Below are 24,288 nucleotides of genomic sequence, written 5' to 3'. Positions count from 1 at the left end.
GGTTTTAAATGGTAGACCGCCTAAATGAAAGAATAACATTTAACCTAAACATAAATGCTTCACAAAAGGAAGCTCTTAGTGATTTTGATCATGTCCTCAAAGCACTTAGGGGGATGTATTCAAATTAGAATTTAAAGTGATTTGAGTTTTCTTGAGTTTTTAAATGATTTGGATGATTTTAAGGAAGTTTATATAATTTTTGTAAAATCCATTCAAATTTCACCTTAAACCATGAGATTTAGATTTCTGTATTTTTAACTAAGGAAATCCTCTCAAATCCCCTTAAATCCTCCAAAATCATTAAAATCAAAATCCATAAATTATTTTCAATAATAGTAGATTTTAAGTTGGATTTTGAAATCATTAGTTTAACAACACTGGATTTCATGGGACTTTTTAAAATCCATGTTTGAACAACATAGGATTTATAAGTTCTACACAAATCTCTTAAAATTTCACTTTCAATACACTTTAATATATTGTTTGCGTCTAAATCTCTTGTTGAACTTCCAGAAAATCAGCGTTTCCATACTTCCATATATTTAGGTTTCACCTATGCTAATACATATATAATTACATCTTTTCATTGTATTCTTTTCATTCAATATTTTTATTCAATTTTAATAATCAGAGCGAAAATCTTCTATAGTTATAGTTGTATTTTTTTAAATGCATCTAGTCATTTAAAATTGTGTCTTTCAACAGATTGCGTCTTTTCATCGTAACTACTGTTTACAAAAATATTGTTAATTAGTTTTTATCCAAATCGGATACCTTATATCGTTGTGTCTTTTCATTATAAGTCTTTGTTAAATATTTTAGTTTTAGTTTTAATAATTGGAAAATAATATCTTCTAGAGTTGAATCCTTTACAAAATTGTATCTAGTCATTAAAAATTGTGGTTTTCACAATATTTTATTTGTATTTTTTTCATCACAAATTTTCTTTCCAATAGTTGTATCTTTTAAGAAAATTAGTGTCAATATAAATCTTCCTATCTGTTTAACTCTATATATTTGTCCATATTCCTAGATATTTACCACACTTTTGTTCTTTAACATTAATTCAAAATTGGTAATTTGGTTTATAAAGAGATATCAGATTGCTAAGACTATACCCTGAAGAAATATCTTTTATAGTTGTGCCTTTTTCTTGTTATCTTTGTAAAATATATTTTTCAATAATTTGAAAAAGTATCTTTTAAAAAAGAATTGATATATTCATTTAAATTTTTTATTTTCACAAGGTATGTTATGTTGTATTCATATTTTTTCATCACAATTTTTCATTCTAACTAATAGTTGGGACTTTTAGAAACATATATATCTATTTTAATGTTTAAATTTCTTGAACTATATATATTTTTCCTTTTCCTAGATAACTACTAAATTTTAATATGCATCATATTGAGTTTGAATTTCTTTTTTTAGTTTAGTTATAGGAAGTTTGTATTAAACTAAATCCCCGGATTTTATTAATATTAAACTAAAACAGCTCAAACACGGACTTGTCGTGGAAACGTAGTTCCGTCGACATCATCCCTCATAATCGTCTTAACACAAAGCAGAACAGAAAAAAAAATATGAACTCCTAACAGAAGTGAAAACACATAGTTAGCTAACACATCGGCAAGAGAGTTAGCTTCCCTATACACATGACAAATTCGGACTGTCCAGTCCTTAACCAAAAAGCCATAGCACAACCGCACCAGGAATGACAACGGATGAGCCTCTCCTATCCCCGTCCTTATAAACCCTACCACCATCTCTGAATCTACTTCCAACTTTAGTCGTGTGACCCGTTTCTCCAATTCTGTGTACATCCCATAGTAGACACCCCACAACTCAGCCAACGGTAAAGAATATCGCCCAATATTAACCCCAAACCCGCCACATCACTCCCCATTACTATCCCGCAACGCGCCACCGGCAGCAGCTAAACCCGGATTCCCTCTAGAGGCACCATCCATATTGAGCTTATACCAACCAGCACTAGGTACCCGCCACCCGATCTGCTGGTCGACTCGATTCTCCCTGATACCTCCATCTGATTTCGTCTCATTCGCCACACTAACCTCCACAGCCAGCTCCTTTAAAAAACGGACCCTATCTCGACATTTATGTTGCTCACCAAACACATTCCCGCAGCGCTATTTCCATCCCCACCAAACAGCCACTGCAAAAACCGTTGCCCAGACTGCATCCTTAGTTCTGACTCCTTCACATAAATTCTCATAGAGCCATTCATACAAGGACTACGTGAAAAAGCATGTCTTCACCTTATTGGCATAATGCGAGCCCAAATTCTTGCCATTGCTGGGCAGTCACGAAGCACATGTAGAACAGATTATGTACCTCCCTTACAAACCTAACAAATATCCAAGTCACAAAGGTGTCTTCTCCTCCTCTCCTCATTGGTCATGATCACCTGATTTGCATCCAACCAGAGAAATACCCTTACTCTTTCAGGCACAACCACTCTCCACACTCTCATGAAGAAAGTTCGTATATCCTGTCTTGGCGAGTCATCTTGTGTTAGTAAAGCATAGGCTGACTTAACTGAAAACCGCCCATCAGCATTACCGCTTCAAGAAACTCTATCCTTTGCCCCAGTGACCCTATCCAGCACTATGGACGCTAACTCCAGCCGCTTCACTTTTGTAACATACGGAGAGATGCGCTGAAGATCCCACCCAGCACCATCATTCCACAGATCATGAGCCATCTGTGATTCATATCCCTCTTGTAGATCCCCTATCACTTCATCCAGTAACGGTGTTGATGACAACCACTTATCCCTCCAAAATCTGATTTGTCGCCCGTCACCAATGACCCAGCTATAGCCCGGATACACTACTTCCCGGATCCCAATTCCCACACTCCGCCATGTTGAGGACCAATTACTCTTTGCCACCATCCAAGACTGATCCTGAATTAATCCCACCTTATACTTCTTTCTCACAACTTGCACCAAGAGACTTGAGATATCATGAAGCACTCGCCACCCTATCTTAGCAATAAGCGCTATATTCATTTCTTTCGCAAACTGAATGCCTAAATCACCATCCCATTTCGGTAAACAAACTCTTTTCTAGGCCACCAAATGTTGCTTCTTTTTGTCCGCTATACTTTGCCAAAGGAAATTCCTGGCTAATCTGTCCAAACTCTCCAAAGTCGATTGTGGCCGCTTAATCACTTATATAGTGTGCACCAGAATAGATGATATCACTGATTTTATGAGCGTCACTCTTCCCGCCAGGCTCAAAGTTCTGCCTCTCCACCCTGCCAACCGAGTTGAAACTCTCTCAAGGATGTCACCAAAGGTTGCCTTATTAATCCTCTTTTGCAAAATGGGCATACCCATATATTTTCCCAATTCTTTGGTTGACTTTATACCGCTCTCATTACTGATTTGTTGCCCAAGCTCTCGCGAAACATTATCCGAGAAGTAGATTTTAGATTTCTCAAGACTCACTTTCTGTCCCGACGCAATACAACACTTTTCCAAAACACTCTGAATCACTCGGACTTGAGCTACTGAAGCTTCAGCGAAGAGAATCAAATCATATGCGAAGCATATATGTGACAGTTTTGGCCCCGACTGTGATAAACATATAGGCTTCCACCTTTTTCCTGCTATTGCTCCATCAATCAAGTGGCACAGGCGCTCCATACATAAAACAAACAGATACAAGGACAACAAGTCTCCTTGCCGCAACCCTTGCCTTGCTTTAAACAGCTCTTTCTGTTCCCCATTCCAAAGCAAGCTCATGGATGGTCCCTCTACACATTGCATAATCCATCAGACCCATGTATTAGAAAGACCTGCAATCTCCAAGGTGTCTTCCAAGAAGTCCCACCTAACTCGATCATATGCTTTCTCCAGATCAAACTTCAACAACATGCATCCTTTGTGTCCCTTCTTACATCGCATGGAGTGTACATCCTCTTCCACAATTTCAATATTGTCCGTGCTAAGCCTCCCCGGAATGAAACTAGTTTGAGAAGGGCCTATCAGCTTAGTTATTACACTCTTCAATCTCTCCACCATTGTGTTAGTAATGATTTCCAATAACACATTACATAAACTGATGGGTCTAAACTGAGTTATTTTCTCCGGTTTGCCTACTTTAGCTATGAGTACCACCATCGCATCATTTGTCTCCTGAGGAAGATTTCCTGACAGAAAAAAGTCCAACACAAAACGAGTGACTGAGTCACCAACAACCTCCCATCCTTGTTGGTAAAACACAGGCTGAAATCCATCTGGCCCGGTGCTTTGAAACGACTCATACTCTTAAGCGCACTCTCCACTTCCATAGCCGAGAATGGCTTATTCAGCCTAATTTGCTCCTCCTGATTAAGTCCCAGGAACCTGCCTGCTGGCAGCCTCTCCACAACTTCATCCACATCATCAAGAGAATAGAGCCTCTTGTAGTAATCAATAGCTAGCTTTTCTAGCTCGTTTGTATTAGAGATCCAACCACCTTTCTCGTTCTTTAGCATCTCAATTCTATTGTGTCTTCTTCTGATAATGGTGGAAGTATGAAAGAAACTCGTATTTCTATCTCCTTGCACAAACCACTTCTCCCTCGATTTATGCAGCCACAACGTTTCTTCTTGCTCAAGTACCACATCAAATTCTATAATTAGCTCACTTTCACGCCGTAGCAGATCATCTGTTTGGTTACTATAAAGTGAATCTTGGACTGTCTTAATTTCAACCATCAACTTCTCTTTCTTTTCCTGAATATCACCAAACACCTCCTTGTTCCATTTCCTCAAGGTTGTTTGTATTCCTTTTAAAGCTTCTGGTGTTGGGATATTACCCTTCCAGGATGCTAAAAGCAGTTCCTTAAACCCTGGATGCGACAACCAAGCAGCCTCAAACCTAAAGGGTCTTCGAAACCTATTCTTGCCAACTCCCAGCGCCAATTGCAAGTACAGGGGTGCATGATCTGACGCTAGAAAGGGCAAATGTGTTAACGTTGCCTCCTGCCATTTTAATCGAGCATGCGAACAACACAATACCCTATCAAGTCTCTTAGCCACAAAAAAATCTCTCCTCACGCTCCCGCTTCCAACTGAATTGGTTACCCTTGAAACCCATGTCAACAGTGAGGAATCATTTATCCATTCTCCAAAGGCAATAGAATCAGGAGATAGTGGCCCACTTCCTCCTGATCTCTCATCAACTCTGACAATCATATTAAAATCCTCTCCTATAATAACTGGTCCCTTTACTCCCCGAATCACGGCACTTAGCGTGTCCCAAAGCTTACTCCTCCGACTCGGCGTTGGAGGAGCATAAACAACGATTAGGTCCACAGCTGCATCTCCGTTTACAACTCTTGCGTGAATAAACTGATAAGCGAACTCAACAATCACCACATCGCCTATACATGTACGCCATAACACCCACAGTCCCCCACTCTGCCCTTCAGCATCAACCCAGAATGAGTTCTCAAAATCCAACCCCTGGCATATGCGTCCTGCTTTATCTCCTCCCGCATGTGTCTCAAAAACAGCTAAGATCTCCGTATTGAATTTCTTCAATATGTATCGGTTAGACCTTCGGAAATTAGGTTTATTTGCCCCCGACAATTCCACATTAAGTAATTCATCATTTGATTACAAATTCGAATTAGAAAAACTGGGGAAAACCGTTATGTAGTCCGATTTCCCGTCCCACTCGCCGACGGATTCTCTTGGATAAACGCTTCTGAAGCCGAATGGTTAGCTTTACCATCTGAAAAAACTTCGATCGCCAACTGATCCTTAGCAAAACCTGATCCCTCCGATCCACCATCCTTATTTATCCTGACAATACCCCATGATTTGCTGACATTCTCTTTCCCCACTCGAAACCTCTTTCCATTCTTCACTAGTTCTATCTCATCCTTCGACTGACCAAAAACCAAACCGCAAACAGGCATGGTTATTTTAGGCTTGGTTGGTCGAGATAAAGTATTTTGTGGTTAAATCTCCAAAATTAGAGTTTTTGGATTGAACAAATTTTAGGATTACGTTTTGTAAATTAGGGTTCTTCGTTTGTTGCAAATCTGAATCATTTAGGAGGCTATGGTTTACTTTGTATGATTACATTTAAGGTTTATAGGTATGTATGATTACGTTTTGGCAATATTGATAGATAGATCAATCTAAATCGTTTGGCTTTCTCAAACTTGAATTTAATCTGTTGTTGTATCTGTTTTCAATCATAAAAACGAGTCGTGATTAGTTTGCATATGTTATTGAATATGTGATTGAAACAATTTGGAAATTTTAAGGTAAATGCTAATTGTTTTTTTTTTTCACTCTATGCTTTTGGTGAGTGCAGACAACTAGATTTTCTATTTGATCATAAGAATTTGATTTCCTGATATTTGGTTTATGAATCTCATCTACTTCTTTCACTGTTTTATTCTGCAGCCTTATAAATTGAACACGGAAGAGTAATATCCTCTAAGTCCAGACTCTTAAGCCTATTCGAGTTATTTATGTGATGAAGAATGTGTGCATTGTTCACAGATCCCACAATTTTTGCCATTGCAGGGAAGAATAAAGTTTCCAAGTAATTATCTTCATGATTTCCTTCTTGTTCTATAATACTCTCTGTTCAAAATGTGATTTGTAATTCCTAAAACTTGGTTCAAACTAAGCCCTTTCCAATTTATCTTCGGCTTTTTGGTTATTATTATTCCATATCTTCATGACTTTATCATTCTTTATTAAAGATAACATTGCAGTTGTCAAAGCTCACATGGTTCAACAAATCAAGAAAGCTTTGATTACTTATGGGAACCAAATTTTAACCATAACACTTAAAACACATAACCACAAATTTTATTCCAGAAATTTGCTTCTACAAATTTAAGAAGCAAAACACTTAACCACAAGTTTAGGAAAAAAAAAAACAAGTTTAAGAACCAAATAACATAACCACAAGTTTACAGAACCAAAACACTTAAATTCCGGTTCTTTTTTTTACATCTATTTTAAAATGTTTGAAAAATAAAAATTATATATATTTAATATTTTATGATTTGCAATATTTATTAAATTCTATAAAATTAAATAATTTTAATATATTAATTTTTTCAGAGAATCCCATTAGAGATAGCCTACCATTGAAGTATGAAAAACTAAAGAAAATAACCAAAAGCTCTTTTGCATTATGTAGATCCAAAAGATTTTTGTTAAAAATATATCATCATTATATTTGTAGATAGTTTTAAAACAGAAGCCCAACAAAAAAAATACTTACAAAATGGAAGAAATTCAAACTCAATATGCTACAATTACGATCCAAGTATTCTTAAAAAAATAAGATAAGAGCGAGTAATTCATTAAGAATGGATGATCGGAATTTGTTTTCTTGTTTTTAAGAAAATCTTTTAACCCTTATTTTTTTTGGTAAGAGTAGAGACTAAAAACAATATTTGAAAATATGATGGGAATGATTTATTCAACGGCCCTTCTCGTGTTTGCATTCAGTGGCAACTTCCACAACAACTCCCATCATCTACTGCTTCATATTCTCTACTTGGCAGTGCCATTGTATGGGGCTTCTCCCTATGAGTAAGTATGAACAATCACATTTATATTGACCTCTTTTTTTAAGAAAATGTCTTCAATGATATTGCCCAATTTTCATTTTAGAAAATATTTTCTTATTTTAGGTTTGATTTAGAATAAATTTAAAATTTTATGAATAGTAGATTTTGACACTATGTTTTCTTTACAAAAGATTAAAGGATTAAAGTTTCAGAACTTCATGTAAATTTTGGAATGCTACCAAACATGGGTCATATTTTGACGCCCCCTAATAATTTTTTATTTAGTGTATGATAAGAAATGGATGGTTAAAAATGGTAGGAAAAATCCTATTTTAGTTAAAATTACTATTATTTTCTAAATTTACATTTAAATGAGCATAACTAGAATTAACTACTACTGGAAATTGAAATTTATATAAATCTAACTGATATAATAAATGAAAATAACATTATTTTTATCTACTTTGCTGACTGAGATCAATGGGAAAAGAACAATGATAGTGATTACAAGAATAAAAATATAGGCCCAATTATTAAGCCCACATTGATTAGGAAGATAATTAACAACTTCTAGTTAAAGATTACAAAATAACTTATACATTAGGCCAGTACCCGTGCTACGCACGGTATCTTTGATTTATTCAATAATCAAATCTCAGTTCTGTGTATTCCACAAAAACTCTATTTTATTTTCATTATCTTTAAACATGTATTTGTTTATCATGTATTATTGGTACATGAACAATATATTTAGTCTGGTCAAACTATATTTTGTTTAGTATATATAGTTTCCTCGGTTTGTAGCATGGAAAATATATGTCTATAGTTGGTATGTATGTTTGGGTACGTAATTGTATATTTTGTATATGTAGTTCCTCGGTTCCACAAAAACTCTATTTTATAAATTTTGACAAAAAATAATTAGAAAATGTCTTTATTTATATTTAAAACTCATAATAAAAAAATTAAAATAAAAAAAGAATAGATTACATAATTCTCCACTGGTATTAAAAAGCTTGCATTAAGAAAATTAACCAAAGAAATGCTTTTATTAATTATTCCAACCTGCAAATATAAAAACGACTAAGTTAGTATGTTATATAATTTTTTACAATGATATTTATTTTATAATAATCAAAATAAATAAATCATACCTGAAAAAATAATCTATTAAAGGTTTCGGAATATTTCTTTGAAAACAACATTTGTTGTTTCATTCTTCTGTTTTCCTTTACTGTCTGTAATAAGAACCTTAAGCCCTCCCTTTGATTTCACTCTAGACATAGCGACATACAACTGTCCATGTGAGAAAACAGGTTTCGGTAAATATATACCAACATTGCCTAATGACTGGCCTTGGCTCTTATTGATCGTCATCGCAAATGCAACAGATAAAGGAAACTGTCTCCTTTTCATTTTAAATGGCAATCTACGATCAGACGGAGTTAGGGGCATCCGGGGAATAATGACCAGTTTACCAACTCTAGTACCTGTTAATATACGTCCTTGCACCAGTTTATCTCCAAGTCTTACAATCTGAAGTCTTGTACCATTCATCAAACCTCCATGCGAATCAAGATTACGCAACAACATAACTGGGCAACCAACTTTTAACCAAAGTAAATGGTTAGGTAATCCAGAAATCTTGATTTTATTGAGAAAATCAGGCGTATATACGGGGTTTTTATCAGCACGTGTGTCAGAAGGATCAATAGAATCAGAACTTCGATAAATCTTTTCTTCACCTGCAAAGTGTAGTAGTTCATTGTCATCTACTCTAGTAGTTCAAAGTTAATTCACTAACCTGTTAGCTTGGAAAGCATATGATCGTTAATTGAGTTAACATCGTCATTGGTTGGACACAAAATAGCTCTGTCTTGGAAAAACTTTGGATCTCTCTCTTCATCAAAGGATGTACCATAGACTGCTTTAATGATCGATTCTATAGGGTTGTCTCCTTCAGGTATAAGAATATCATCTCGAATTTGTATCTGAGTTACTCCGTCGTTAGGCTGATTTAGTTTCCCCTCGCCGACTGCAAGGATCCATTTCGAAAAATCCTCAATCTCACGTGCCTCATTTATGTCTATATCTTGGAGAAGCCTCATGTTCTTGGTCAACTTAAAAACTTTGCAATACTGCCAAAGATGAGACGAATTGAGTGACGATTTGACGATCAGTTCCCTACCGGCTGCAAGAATGACAGGAAGAATTTGCCTAAAATCACCTCCGAAAATAATTAATTTTCCACCAAACGGCATGTCTTCTGGAGTCGATAGAATATCTTTTAAACTTTTATCTAATGACTCGAAACAGTACTTACTCATCATAGGAGCTTCATCCCAAATAATCAACTTAGCTGCTGTTACTAATTCAGCAAGATCACTACCACGCTCCATGTTGCATGTTGAGGTCTCATGAGGAGTTAGAGGAATACCAAACCTAGAATGTGCAGTTCGGCCACCTTCTAATAACAGAGATGCAATGCCGCTTGACGCAACATTTAAACAAATATCTCCTTTACATCTTATCGCTGCGGATAGAACTTTCCACAAAAAGGTTTTCCATGTTCCTCCAAAACCATATTAGAAAAAAACACCTCCTTTGTTATTAAGGACAGCATCCATAATTTTATCATATACCTTCTTTTGTTCCGTAGTTAGCATCTTTAACCAATCATCATGAATTGTTTTCAATGTTTCACGATTGTAGTTGCGCTCATCGAGTATCAACTGATTAAAGGCAGGTTCATCGCCAGGTTTAAGCTGCGGCAACATCTTTTCCTCCAAAGATCTGTTCCATGTCGTTTCAATATTTTTTGCAGCTCTTGTAAACATAACTGAATCCTGTCTTCGTCAGGCAATATGTATTCTGCATATACATTATAATATTAGGATGAATGTAATAAAATATGTAAAATAACATTTTAAAAAACGTATATAACATTTTTAAAAATAATTTAACTAACCTGGACATTTTAACTTGTCTCTTACTTTCCTCTGAAAATCTTCAGACAGTATCTTCCATGTGTGTTCCCATACAACAGCTGGTGAACTCAAGCTTTCGAAAATAAGCATAATAACAAACAACTTCCGAACATACTTATGAAAACACCAAAAATTAGCCTCCTCAATACCGTTGATATAGTCCTTATCATCATCAAGCAAACCTAGAGCATAGCATGCATCTCTGTATGTTTTATGAACAACACCCTCGATGGTTTTGATGTCATCAAAACCTTTTGGACCTCTTATGTTGTTAATAAGGATGCGAAGGTGATATGCATCATCTATCTTTGGAGGTACATGATTTATTCTACCAACAACAAAACCTGGCATTTTTCTTCTGCGAAAATTCTTATCTTTACCATTCCACGTATAGAAATTAGGTATTTGTTCATATAAAAGTTTTGCTGCTTCCGGATCACGCTTATTAAGCTCAAACCATGCAGTAAACTGAGTTTCATCATCGTTCACTCTATACAAAACAGATTCAGCAGTCTCACCTTCCTTGACATAAATAGGTTGCTTGCCTTTCTCATGGAACGTAAGTTTAGTTACTAATGTTTGTCGATAATGTATAGGATACCCTTTAATCCTCCACATCGCTTCACATGCAGATACGTATCTGTAAAACGATATTTGAGTTATTTTCCATTAATTTTTATATTTAAAATAGTCTATTAAGAATATTTACAATAAAATGAAATAAAATAAGGAAAAGTACCTACAATCAAAATAATCCTCAACTTGATTTTGTTCTTGTGGATCATTATTTGTTTCTCCTACATTGTTTTCCTCGGAGACAACTTCTTTTCGATGAGGCTCTAGAGAGACGGTTACACGATCAGGTCCCTTGTTAACATACTTGAATAAGTATTTAACAGAGACGGATTGGTTACACCATTCTACATTGATGTGAGCCCTGTATTTCCGTAATAGGAAATCGTTATATGGAACAACATACCGGTTGTCACAAGGATACTTATTCTTCTTGATGAAACGACCAGTATCTCTGCGCCTATATATTGGATAACCTTCATTGTCAAGAAACGTGTTCTCCACATGGTTCTTTGGATAATACTTGGAACATTTACCGTTTTCCATGCATGGCGAATTAGGATTAACCAATCTGCATGGTCCATGAATCATACATTCCGAGACAGCTTGATATAGCTTTGGATCATTTTCTTTATCCGGAATTTCGGCAAAAATAATCTTGTCAACGTGATCAGCTATAGGAAACTTGTATCTAGGATCCATCCAAACAATTATGTGAGCATGTGGAAGACCTCTTTTTTGAAATTCTATTGTATACGTAGCTGTTTCAACATAATAATTATGAGTTAATGTCACTTGTAAGTTAATATTCATGAAATATATGTAACTAAATTTGAAATAATGTAGTACCTAATTTGGTTTTGCCAAAGATATGATTCTTTGTTAGATCATCCATCAAATTCTCGAGTTTCATTTTATAAATCCTGCAAATGATATCCGGCTTGTCCTCTGCATTCAACTTCCGCTCTTTTACAAATCTTGTGATCTTTGGCCACTTAGAATTACATGTGAAGGTTATAAAAAGGTCGGGAAAGCCGAAATGTTTACAGGTACCCATTGCATCTAAGTAGTTCTGTTGCATATAAGCTGGACCACCGGTGAAAGATGGAGGAATAATAACACTTTTTCCTTTATTAGAAAGATCATTATCTCCAGCATCAGAAGCATCTTGAACTGCCTGCTTGTTGGTACTGCGCAGCTTCGTCTGATTTTTTTTGATAAATCTTAGCCGATTAGACTCTATCATTGTAAAAGCGTCAACTATGAACTGTTGAAGTAAGCGTTTTGAGCGAAGGAGGATGTGCTTCTCATCTTTTCTCTCTTGTAAACGATAGTCAAACCACTGCCTCATACTAACATCTTTTTGCTTCTTCTTTCTTTTTGAAGTGTTGGTTTCAGTTTTTTTTATTCCAAGCCTATACCCATCCTCTCCTTTTGGAAATAACAATGGATACTGAAGAGATAGATATGAAACGTGACATTCATGTATTCTTCTTAACTTTTCAGACTTAATCTGTAGAACTATATCTCTTTTATCTAGATTGTCGTCGAAATCTCCAGGTATCAATGCAACTTCACCTACAGATGGAAGGTTATACACTCTGCCATCTGTGTCGCGGTTAGATATAATCCTCATATGAAAATTTGCATCTTCTTTCTCTATGTTGAATCTATCACGGGCAATCCTAAAATTTGCAACATGAGGGTTTATCTCGTCCAACATCTTTAGCAAAGCTGAAACTGTTTCTTTCTTAAACTTTTGTTTCACACCTTCCGTCTTACCATTATTACCTTTGCTGCAATTTTGTATAATTACAAAAGACATTTAATAAATACAATGTATTAGCTGCTTTTAAAATAATTTTTTTTTCATAAAGTTCATTTATAAAACTATCACTTACCTCATAACTTCAATTCGATTGTCAACTTCATTATCAGTGTCCATGACATAAAGCTGTTGAAATTTTGCATAATCGCCAGGTTTTGGTTTCAACGCGTCTATCAAGTGATAGTTTTCTCCTTGTAAAGCAAACATAGATGGACCACGTCCCTTTTTAACTGATCGATCCACCTTGCCACCAAGAGATGTGAATGAAAACAACATGTTGTATGGTCTGACATTTGCTCTAAAATTTTTAGCATCTGGATGGTCGCTTGTAAACAACCACCACATATATTCAGGTGATTCTTTTAGCATAGGTAGAACAATCTGACCTTGCATACAACATCCTGTATAAACCGGATTAGTACTCTTCCTTCTTCTATTTAGTCTTTCACCGTACCGGAAAATTGCACCACAATGCACACATGTGTATTCGCATCACCTTCGTCATGATAACTTGAATCGAACAAACATCAATACATGTTGTTTTTCATTGTTTCTAATATATATAATATATGTTTTAAAATTATCACTGCTAGTTGTTGAACTGCCATGTTCTTTGTTCGAAGCTGCTGCAGCAAACTCCTTGTTTAAATTCCTTCTTAACAAATCATTCATGTCAATCATATTATTTGGTCCAACAACTTCATCGGTCGGTGAATCTTTGTCTGACTCATACTCTTCTTGACTACTACAGTCAAATATATGATCATCGAATTCCTCTGACCTATCTGTAGACAGAAGTAAACATGAAAGTAGCACAAATAAAACAATTTCATACATAATCTATAAAGGTGGTCATTCTAAAATTATGATTAACATTATACCACTATCAGAATATATAGCTTCAGAATGATCAATTTCTTCGTCATTGAGCGTGTTGTCACGTACAATACTTGTAGCATTCTCCTTTGATTGTAATTTAGTTGAATGGGGGACTCCTAACAATCAACAAAAAAAATTATTAAACAACATAATTTCTGTTTGACTATTGGACATTAGACAAACAAACTAAAATGTAACATATATAGCTACTATCAAATATAAATCAAACCTTGATCATTTGATACTTTTTCTTTATTATTGGACATTAATCTAATGGTAGAGACGATGGATTCTCCAGAGATATTTGTTATATCCGATAAGACATTTCCAGAGTAATCTACCCCAAACAATTGATTAGGAGTTAAGAAGTCCGGTGATCCTCCTGAAAAAACAACAACCAACTTAAGAAAAATAATAATATTAACTAATATGTATTGTATCTATATTTAAAAAATTATAAAATTATAACCTGATGGGAAATTTATTTTTCTGGCCATTCTTTTAAAAGCTATCAATCTTTTAATAGTTGTTTTGTTAACAATATCACCATTGTTTGTTGTTTTGAAATTGGTCTTCTTACGAAGTGATGATGGTACACTTTTAGTTTTGGATAAATTTTCTGCATTAAAAAATACAAAAAATCAAAAATAACATATAAATAAAATACTATTTTTATAATTCAATTTATATGATAATGTTGTATATCAAATAGTATATAACTTACTAACCTGATTTTCTAGTTTTTGCGGCAGCTCTTGTAAAAGTTGGATTAATAACTTCTGAGCTATTAGATGGATTGACTATATTTTCTCTTGTGTTTGGTGTATTATATAATACTCTGTCTCCTTTGAAGTGCAAAAATATATGGTTCAATATAAAGTCAAAATAAACGATGATGATGATATATGAGAATAGTACCTGTAAGAATTGAATTCAACGAATTAATAGGCGTAATGGGTGAGGAACTCCCATTATTATTTGCCGGGTATAGCGGTAAGGAGACGGGAGTATGAGGAGTTTGACTTCTGTTGGTAAGATCGACATTGGTAATGTCACTAATAACTCTACCAAAAACAGAACCGACGGGAACTAAATTTTTCGACCCAAGTGTTTGATTATGCGAAGGAAAGTTGGTTTCATCGAACAAACGTCTTGTTCTTTTTTTTGTTTTCTGTTTTTTGTTGTTGTTGATGTACATCATTTTCATCATTATCCTTTCTTTTCTTCATTGTAATCGATGAAAAAATAACAAAAATTGTTTATTTGTTTTCAGTATAAAGCTAAATGTATGAGAAACAAAATAAGATGATAAACATAGCCATGCTAAAAAATAGGAAACAATATATATGAAAATATATTGTTAACCAAAATATCAATAATCTAAATATATTTTGGCACAATATACGGAATGTATATTCAAATTTATTTTTTCTACTATATTTTTGTGCAAATTGGAACACAAATTAAAGGATGATTGATCAATTATCTCCTCGTTGAAATAATTGATGTGTAAAAAGGAAAGAAATCGTCTACAACCAATCCAAGATCTTATAGGTTTTAACAATAATTATGCCACTTATTTCTTAGCATGTTAAAAAAAATTTATCATTATTATAATAAGAATCTATGAAAAAATAGGAATAGGTATGTTTAGTTAGACTGATTATTTAGTGTACAAAATCTTTGCTAATTATGATTTTATTTAATAATTAATACAAAATTAGTAAAATTGTTTGTGGTTAGTATGACTAACAGTATAATATAAAATCTTTAGATTCGTAATAAGAAAACAATATTGTTTTCTGGAAAGTTGATGTTTTGAGTTTTTTAATATTTCCAAAAATTGATGTTCTACATTAAAATCATTACTATTTTAATTGTTAAATAACAAAAAGAAGAGAGAAATATTAATAATATTATACTTAAATAGCGAAATAAAAATATTTCATTAAATTTGTTTTCTTAATTTGTGAACATATAACAAATAAAATTTAGTAGAACAAAGAGAGTATAACTTAAGTAATAAAATTGTTAACAAAACGACATATAATTGAAATAACTTTATTAATTCCCAAGGAAAAATATAAAATAAAATAAAAATAGTTTAGATCTTAAAAAAATAAAACAACATGCATAACTTTAAGCAAAAACATTAAGTAGTCATTGAGCATCATTCGTCGGAGCCTTCCTCATACATGGTCATCTTAGAAAACTTCTTCCTACTTGTAGAAGCGTGATCATTTCCATCAACATCATCTTCTTTTCGTTTTGATGATGGAGTAAAGGTTGACGACAAATCCACATCAGAAAGGTCAACACCATTAGTGAGCATAAGGGAATCCTATATGAAAATACAAAAACATTTTAATAAGACAACTCTAAACAATAAATATTAATGATTGGAATTGTTTAATGTTATTTGACAAACCTGTTCGATCGAAATTAAGGATGATGGATCAACGTATGCATCATAGTCCTCTTGAACGATTTCATCAGCAATGTTATCGGTGTAGACTCGGGCAACAGTGAATGAATCATATCCACCAAATATGTTTTCCCTTTGAACACACAATAGAAACTGAAAAGTCTTCCCTTTCAAACAATTGATCACATCAGGCAAAACAGTTGGGTCTTCGATCTACAAAAAATACAGATTATTATAACATGAACGTTGTCATTTTAATGAAAGAGTTTGTTTTTAAAAAAGACAATATACCTCATCAAATGACCCAGCAAGCAAATCATGGGCAGTAATGCCAAGAATTTCCTTTGCATGACTATCGAATAACATGCATTTAGCTTCACCGGTTTGGTCCATAATATGGAGATGTAGCCAAAACCTTAAAGTTAAATAGGATTATAAGATTAAAAATACCAAATTATAAATCATAATACATTCAATATAAAGATTTCATAAAGACTAACTTGGGAACAACAGATTTTGCAAAACCATTGCATATTTCACACCAAAATCTTGGCTTTTGAGGAAGTTTGACATCTTCAAATTTGATAGCTTCTTCTTTGACAACCTTCTTGTTGTGAGCACGACAACAAAAATAGTACCACGGCCAATCCGTATCAATTGCCGAAACAGTGCAAACTGTTTTGCACTTACCGACCTTCAAATGAATTTAAAGAGGAATTCACAAACTAAGCTAAAAATATAAAAATGTAATAAAAATGTTAGTAGGATAAATAAATTAATGAATAGTACATCAGAAAATGTGAGGACTTCCTTGATTGTTTGCCTTGGATAATCACCATCGTCATCCCCAGTTCTTGGTGCATAGAGCCTCTTGTGAAAAGATCCAGAACTTCCCAAAGTTAACCCATCAGTTGGTATGCTATATATCAAGAAAATATACTTTGGTTAATATTATGTAGAAACAAATATATTTAGTGACAAATAAATACAATTACCTTTGCTTAAAAAGACCCAACTCAGCCAACGTGTGATCGACGAAGACTTGTGAAACATCAAAAGAATTGGAAACACTCCTAGTATCTGTTTTAAAAATAAAAGGTCGTGTTTTTAAAATAGTATAGATATGTAGTAACACATATCAACATAATTACCATTGTAGAGATTGATCTTCGCAAATCGGATTAAGCAAACAACAATACCATCAGTAGACTCCTGGCAAGCTTGGTCAACAATCTCAGCATACTTCCCCCAAAGTGTACATGCCAAGCGAGTGTCACTAAAAATGGAAAGAAGAAATTTATTAATAAAAAGTAAAAAAAAAACAACAAACTTTAAATAAGAATGAATATGAATATAGATTGTTTGTACTGCTGATCTCTCAAATGAAAATCGATTTTTTTGGTGGGCTTGTTGCTAGCGTTAAGATTTTGGATTTCAGACCGATTGACAACCTGACCAATAATATCTGTATAGACAAATACAATAAATATATAAATATAATTTCTACATAAGAAATAATGCAAAATCGATTTTTTTGGTGGGCTTGTTGCTAGCGTTAAGATTTTGGATTTCAGACCGATCGACAACCTGACCAATAATATCTGTATAGACAAATACAATAAATATATGAATATAATTTCTACATAAGAAATAATGCATGTATGTTCTAAACTAATATAAAAACTTGAATCTAACTGTGCAAGATATTTGAGTTAGCGGATCTAGAGAGGATCACATCAAACTTAGCAAGTGAGAGGAACAAAGCATCAGAAACGTTATCACATGGAGAGACCGTGGTTTGAAAACAAAACCAATCTTGTATTTCAAGTCAGAAATACGATACTGGCCACTTGTAGGATTTAGAGTGATTGTCGTAATGATCTTCCAAACACCCTCGGTTAAGCACCTTTCAAACTTCTTGATCTGCTCTCTTCTCACAGAAGCATACATCTTATCACCCTATATGACAAAAATAATTTAAATAATAATTAGTAAAGAAAAATGATGCTTGAACACACTATAAGATTTACGAAAACATAAAGTTGAAACTATAATACGTACAGCTTCATCAACCAAAATTATTTCGATGGATTCACCAGCCTTTACAGAATATTGCCTCCAAACATGAAGCAATTTAACCTGAATACGCCAAGCGTTCTTGTAAGGTTTTAGCGATTTCAAGGGAGTGAATTGAAGAGGATTGGCGAGCATCATTTTTAAAAATGAATTTGGAAATGAAACTGTGTGAGTGTAAGCTGAGTGAGTAGATTGAAATGGGGCGTCCGATATTTATAAGAATGAGTGGTTAGGTCAAAAAAAGATGCGCAAAAGATATTATCCTTGGAGTTCAAGTTTATTCGATATCAAGAATCTGATGATTATAGAAAAATATTTTTCATTTCCGTAAAAGTATGTATGAATATAGGGAATATTTAAAAAAAAATGTAAGATAGGTGCAAAAGAGAATCGAAACGAAATATTAGATGTGTTAGAATTATGGAGAAATGTAAAATAATTCCAAAAGAAGATCACAAAGAAATATTAGATGTGCTATAATTATGGAGAAAATGTAAGATAATTCCAAAAGAAGATCCAAACAAAATATTATATCTGCTATAATTATGGAGAATCTCATATTTTTAAATATGCATGTAACTACAAAATCAGACGGCTTGAAATAAATCTATTCAACGACCAGGATTAAAAGGAGAATTCCATATTTTTTAAAAAGGAAAAAAAGAAGCGCGTGTTTTTTTAAGCGAAGCCGCGAAATCGAACGGATAAAAACAATTCAATTGAATGGCCAAGATTATAACGTATAACCCAAAAGTTGTAAACCCGGGTCAAAAGGATTCGCGTGTTCTTCAAGTGAAGGCGAGAGATCGAACGGACACAAACACTTCAATCGAATGGCTAAGATTATAACGTATGACCTAAAAATTGTAAACCCGGGTCATAAGGATCCGCGTGTTTTTTTAGTGAAGGCGAGAGATCGAACGGACACAAACACTTCAATCGAATGGCCAAGATTATAACGTATGACCCAATAATTGTAAACCCGAGTCATAAGGATCCGCGTGTTTTTTAAGTGAAGGCTCGAGATCGGACGGTCAAAACAATTCAAGCGAACGGCCAAGATTATAACGTAACTTAAGTTATTCTCAGTAAAAGGTAAACTTTTTCATGACATTAACCATTTAAACATATGATTTAAAGGTAAAAAAAAAATTTTAACCGAGAATCACTTAACGTACGTCTCAAATAATAGAGTAGATTATTATTAAATTAATAATATGGTGATATTATCTAAGATATATATTCTAGGATGTTCTTATTGTAGGTAATAAATCATAGTAATAAGAAGAAGAAGAATGTATTGATGATTTCTTATTTACTATGGATGTCACGCGTGTAATTATGAAAATCCACGAATTAGTGAATGTTCATGCATGCATTGCAATTGTAAGAAAGCATGTATGCCCTTTATATATATACTCGTTAGAAAACGATAGGAGCACAAAAACAAAAAGAAAGTCGAAAAGAATATGAAGTGTTTGTGTTTTATCGTGCTTTTAGCGATTGTGATCGCACAAAGCTATGTAGGAGTAGAAGCTGCGCCAAGTGATGGGTTCGTGAGCAGGAATGGCGTCCAATTTATTCTCAATGGGAAACCATTTTACGCTAATGGCTTCAATGCCTACTGGCTCGCGTACGAAGCTACCGATCCAGCCACAAGATTTAAGATCACTAATGTGTTTCAAAACGCAACTAGTCTCGGTTTGACGATCGCCCGCACCTAGGGGTTCCGCAATGGCGCCATATACCGCGCTCTCCAAACAGCCCCTGGTTCCTACGATGAACAAACGTTTCAGGTAAGTGTGAAGCCTTTTCAACCTAAATATATGTTACTTTTTGTTAATTAGTTTGTCTTCTTTTTTTCAAGGGTTTGGATTTTGGGATAGCCGAAGCAAAAAGAGTCGGTATAAAATTGATAATCCCCCTTGTCAATAATTGGGATGACTACGGAGGGAAAAAACAATACGTGGATTGGGCTAGAAGTAAAGGCGAAATGGTATCTTCCAATGACGATTTCTACAGAAACCCAGTTATTAAAGAGTTCTACAAGAACCACGTCAAGGTAAAAAAGATACAAATTAACCAAAATCTATATATATCTTCTTTAATCTCTCAAGATTCGTAACAAAAATAAATTTTACACCATAATTTATCCCTTTATATATCCCATGATATCTTTATCTCTATTTGTAGACTATGTTGAACAGAGTGAATACATTTACTAAAGTTGCATACAAAGATGAACCAGCCAGTATGGCTTGGCAGCTTATGAACGAGCCACGATGCGGTGTGGATAGAAGTGGAAAAACCCTTATGGCTTGGATTAATGAAATGGCTCTTTTTGTAAAATCAGTTGATCCAAACCATCTCCTCTCTACTGGTCATGAAGGTTTCTATGGTGACTCATCTCCTGAAAGAAAGAATTCACTAAATCCAGTTTCAGCCAACACAGTTGGAGCTGATTTCATAGCTAATCACAATATCGATGCCATTGATTTCGCATCGATGCACTGTGGAAGTGACTTATGGTATGATCAACTGACATATTCACACTAAGTTTTATACTGTACATCCATTTAGACAAAACAATCTTTCAGAAATAGTATTCATGCTCTCTTTTTTTGTTCCTTGTTTAACACATCAACCTAGGAAAAAAATTATTTTGCTTTAATCCACCCATGCTATCATTTGGGATTTATCTTCCGAGCTAGTTTTTCTTTGCAAAAGTAGCAATTGAAAATTTTGTTTTATATCCATATCAGTATGTAAAACTACATATATTCATTTATCCTAAACGTATATACGTCAGAGCTATAAACAATAACATCGATTCTATATATAAAAAATATGTTATTAGGGTTTACAAATCGACTACCATTGAGCTTTTTCTTTTTGGTTTTGCGCAGGTTTCAAAGGTTGGATCAGAACTCTCGATTGGCCTTCATAAAAAGATGGCTTGAAGGCCACATCGAAGATGCGCAAAACAATCTTAAAAAACCTGTAATTCTAGCAGAATTCGGGTTAGGATCAGACACACCACGCTACACTCTGGCTAATAGAGACGACGTGTTCACCACAACATATGACATCATTTACGATATCTACGCAAAAAGGCGGCTCGGCCGCGGGAGCATTGTTTTGGGAGGTTATTAGCGAAGGCGTGAGCAACTTTGCAGGTCCCTCCTCCATTATACTTAGTGACAAATCGTCGACGGTTAATATTATAAGTGAGCAGAGACGAAAGATGGGTTTGCTTGGTGGGACCAAGGGAAAGTAAAGTTAAGTCAGCAAAATCAAAAACTAACATTTAAATAAGGTCTTTCTTCTGTAATACTTTATAGCATTTATAATTTGAAACAAAAACAATATGTAAGCAATGGTAAAAATAAAATAAAATTCTGTTATATACTGAAATGATATCCAACTTTTTATACATTCCAAAACTATATTTGGATGTCTCTTGATCTCAACTCTGCTCATAGGCTATCTAACAAGTCAGCAGTAATATAGGTCTTCAGTGGGCCTCTGCTTATTGGGCCTCATTATGATAAGTAAAGTTCTCGTAGTGGCTTGCCTACAAAAATCATATCGAGGGGACCAGATAATAGCTTCACGTTTAGAAGTTTTATAAACGGAAAACTCATATTTCATTTTTGTTATTGTTGACGTATAAACAATCCAGTTCATAAAAAAAATAAAAAGCGTATAAACAATCTTAAAATTCTAACCACTTCCAAATTAGTTTTTCTTGAGCCTATTTGTGCTTTTTTGTTTGTTTTGCTTTTGTGGATTTTGATTGAAAAAGAGAAGAAGAAATATTATAGGTTTTGCGTTTGCATTTAGGTTTTTTGTTTGGGTTTAGAAATATTGAAACTGATGTCTTAACTCTTAACATAGACTCCATCCGTCCCATGAAGATAGATTTTTTAGAAATTTCACATTCTTTAAAAAATAGTGTATAATAACAATTTTAACTTCTTAATAATATTTAAAAATAATTATAATCATTTATCTAATTATTTAATAAGGGTAAAACGGGTAAACAGTTTTAAAATTTACATTGGAAATATAAAACTTCAATCTTTGTGGGACAAAATGTTTTCCTAAAAAATTTACTTTTGTGGGACGGAAGGAGTATATTTAGAGCTATTGTCTAACGTTGATATAGTTTGGCATTTTCTTTTTTTTTTTGGGTATGCTGTATGCATTAGCGTTAATTGTTTGCTTTTGCATTTTTACATTTAATTTGAATGTGTTTGCGTTCAAGATAATTAACATTATGCGTTTTTTTTTTTTTTTTTTCAACATTGGCATTTAGCTTTGTATCTGTGTTTGAGTTATCGATTTTCTTTGTGTTGGCTTCAATGGTTTTGTATGTATGTTTTCTATAGACTCTGCATTTAGCGTTTAAACAAAACCTTATATTTTCTGTGTTTATATTTAACATTTGTGTTTGTGTTAAACATGTAATTTCTGTTTAGCATTTTTAAAATTTAAATAGTTAAACTATAATATACTAGAATGTAATATAATATACGGCACCTAATAATACGATAAATTAATATTAATTGTTGAAACAATGTTTTTGAATATTTCCCCGAATTTCATTTTAGAATATATTTTCTTGTTTTTGTTCAATTTAGAAGAAATTCAAACTTTAATAGATAGCAAATAAATTTTGACAAAATGACATGTATCTTTTCTTTAGAAGAAAATTCAAACGATTAAAATTGAGAATTAAATGGAAATTTGAAATGCTGAACGAAATAAGGGTTTTCTTTCTTGTTTTTGGCAAAGGATATGGGTTTTCTTATACTCTATAGAATATAAGAAGTGGAACATCAAAATTGGTAAGATATTTTAATTTAAAAGTCAAATTGAATACTATAATCACTTTTTATATATTTTCTAAAAAATTACACTAAAATGAGCATAATTGGAATGAGCTACCACTGAATTTTGAAATTAGAGTGGTATCGAGGGAAACAAATCATAAAGTTTGCTGACTTATGTCAAGGGGAAATAACCAAAGAAGGTCAGTAGAAGAATAAAAATGGTTAGCCAGTATTGATTAGAAAGATAATCAACATGTTGACCACAATGAAAGTTAGTCAATGAACGGTTTTCAAATAAAGATTACAAAATAACTAGACCATAAAAGGTGATATTCTCTCAAAAATAAATTCTAATTGGTCTTTTATGTGTTGTAATAATAATTGTTATATTTTAATAACTATATGTAAAAATTATTGTTTATTGTTTTCTTATATATTATGGATGTCACGCATATAATTACGAAAATCCACGACTTAGAATGTTCATGCATTGCAATTGTAAGAAAACACTTAGAGCACCACCAACGGTGGTCCCTTAACATAGTCCCTGATAATAAAAAAAAGAAAAATAACTAAAAGGTAAAAGTTTTAGGAGAGAAACTCTAAAATCTCTTATCTAAGGGACAGTCTCACGAAAAAATAAACACGTGTACTTTTATTAGTAGTCAGTCTATATTAAAAAGAAGTTAGAATATAATTATAAGATTAAAATATATTATTTTCTGGTTTTTAAGGGACTTTCATAGAGCCAAACGTTGGGGGTGGTTTTATGCCTTCTATATATATACTCGTTGAAATGAAAACGATAAGAGAACAAAAACAAAAAGAAAATAGAAAAAGATATGAAGTGTTTGTGTTTTTTTGTGCTTTTAGCGATTCTAATTGCACAAAACTCTAGCGATGTAGGAGTAAAAGCTGTGTCGAGTGATGGCTTCGTGAGTAGAAAAGGCGTCCAAATTATTCTCAATGGGAAACCATTTGACGCTAATGGCTTCAAAAAGAGGCATGAAGCATATATATATCTAAAAAATATTATTATTCGCATTGACTAATGTTTTTATTGTTAAAGATAGGATTAGAAGCATCAAGCATATATCTAAAAAAAGGAGATGGCTAATTCTTCTGC

At 33.5% G+C, this 24,288-nt stretch overlaps 1 protein-coding gene and 3 pseudogenes across 4 annotated transcripts; 1 reads left to right on the top strand and 3 right to left on the bottom strand.

The window, feature by feature from the left end:
• Window positions 1-1,680: 1,680 nt before the first annotated feature.
• AT3G30570 lies at window positions 1,681-5,936 on the bottom strand (annotated as a pseudogene; the record flags this gene model as incomplete). Its single annotated transcript has 1 exon — window positions 1,681-5,936.
• A 2,793-nt stretch (window positions 5,937-8,729) lies between these two features.
• AT3G30560 lies at window positions 8,730-14,323 on the bottom strand (annotated as a pseudogene; the record flags this gene model as incomplete). The annotated part of the gene is made up of 10 exons: window positions 8,730-9,304; window positions 9,364-10,077; window positions 10,159-10,383; window positions 10,528-11,186; window positions 11,286-11,880; window positions 11,969-12,915; window positions 13,021-13,348; window positions 13,535-13,732; window positions 14,056-14,208; window positions 14,296-14,323.
• Window positions 14,324-15,996: 1,673 nt separating this feature from the next.
• AT3G30550 lies at window positions 15,997-18,465 on the bottom strand (annotated as a pseudogene; the record flags this gene model as incomplete). The annotated part of the gene is made up of 11 exons: window positions 15,997-16,167; window positions 16,255-16,464; window positions 16,543-16,666; window positions 16,752-16,945; window positions 17,041-17,170; window positions 17,247-17,331; window positions 17,403-17,527; window positions 17,620-17,716; window positions 17,947-18,066; window positions 18,090-18,210; window positions 18,313-18,465.
• Window positions 18,466-19,769: 1,304 nt separating this feature from the next.
• Window positions 19,770-21,480, top strand: AT3G30540 (Glycosyl hydrolase superfamily protein; the record flags this gene model as incomplete). The annotated part of the gene is made up of 4 exons (NM_113955.2): window positions 19,770-20,028; window positions 20,214-20,389; window positions 20,521-20,855; window positions 21,234-21,480. The coding sequence occupies exons 1-4, from the start codon at window positions 19,797-19,799 to the stop codon at window positions 21,478-21,480; spliced, it is 990 nt and encodes a 329-aa protein (NP_189675.2). The 5' UTR covers window positions 19,770-19,796.
• Between the last annotated feature and the right edge of the window lie 2,808 nt (window positions 21,481-24,288).

The sequence above is a fragment of the Arabidopsis thaliana genome, chromosome 3, assembly GCF_000001735.4.
Source record: "Arabidopsis thaliana chromosome 3, partial sequence".
Lineage (NCBI taxonomy): Eukaryota > Viridiplantae > Streptophyta > Magnoliopsida > Brassicales > Brassicaceae > Arabidopsis > Arabidopsis thaliana.
Note: the sequence above shows the minus strand (reverse complement) of the source record. Positions and strands in the feature narration are given on the sequence as shown.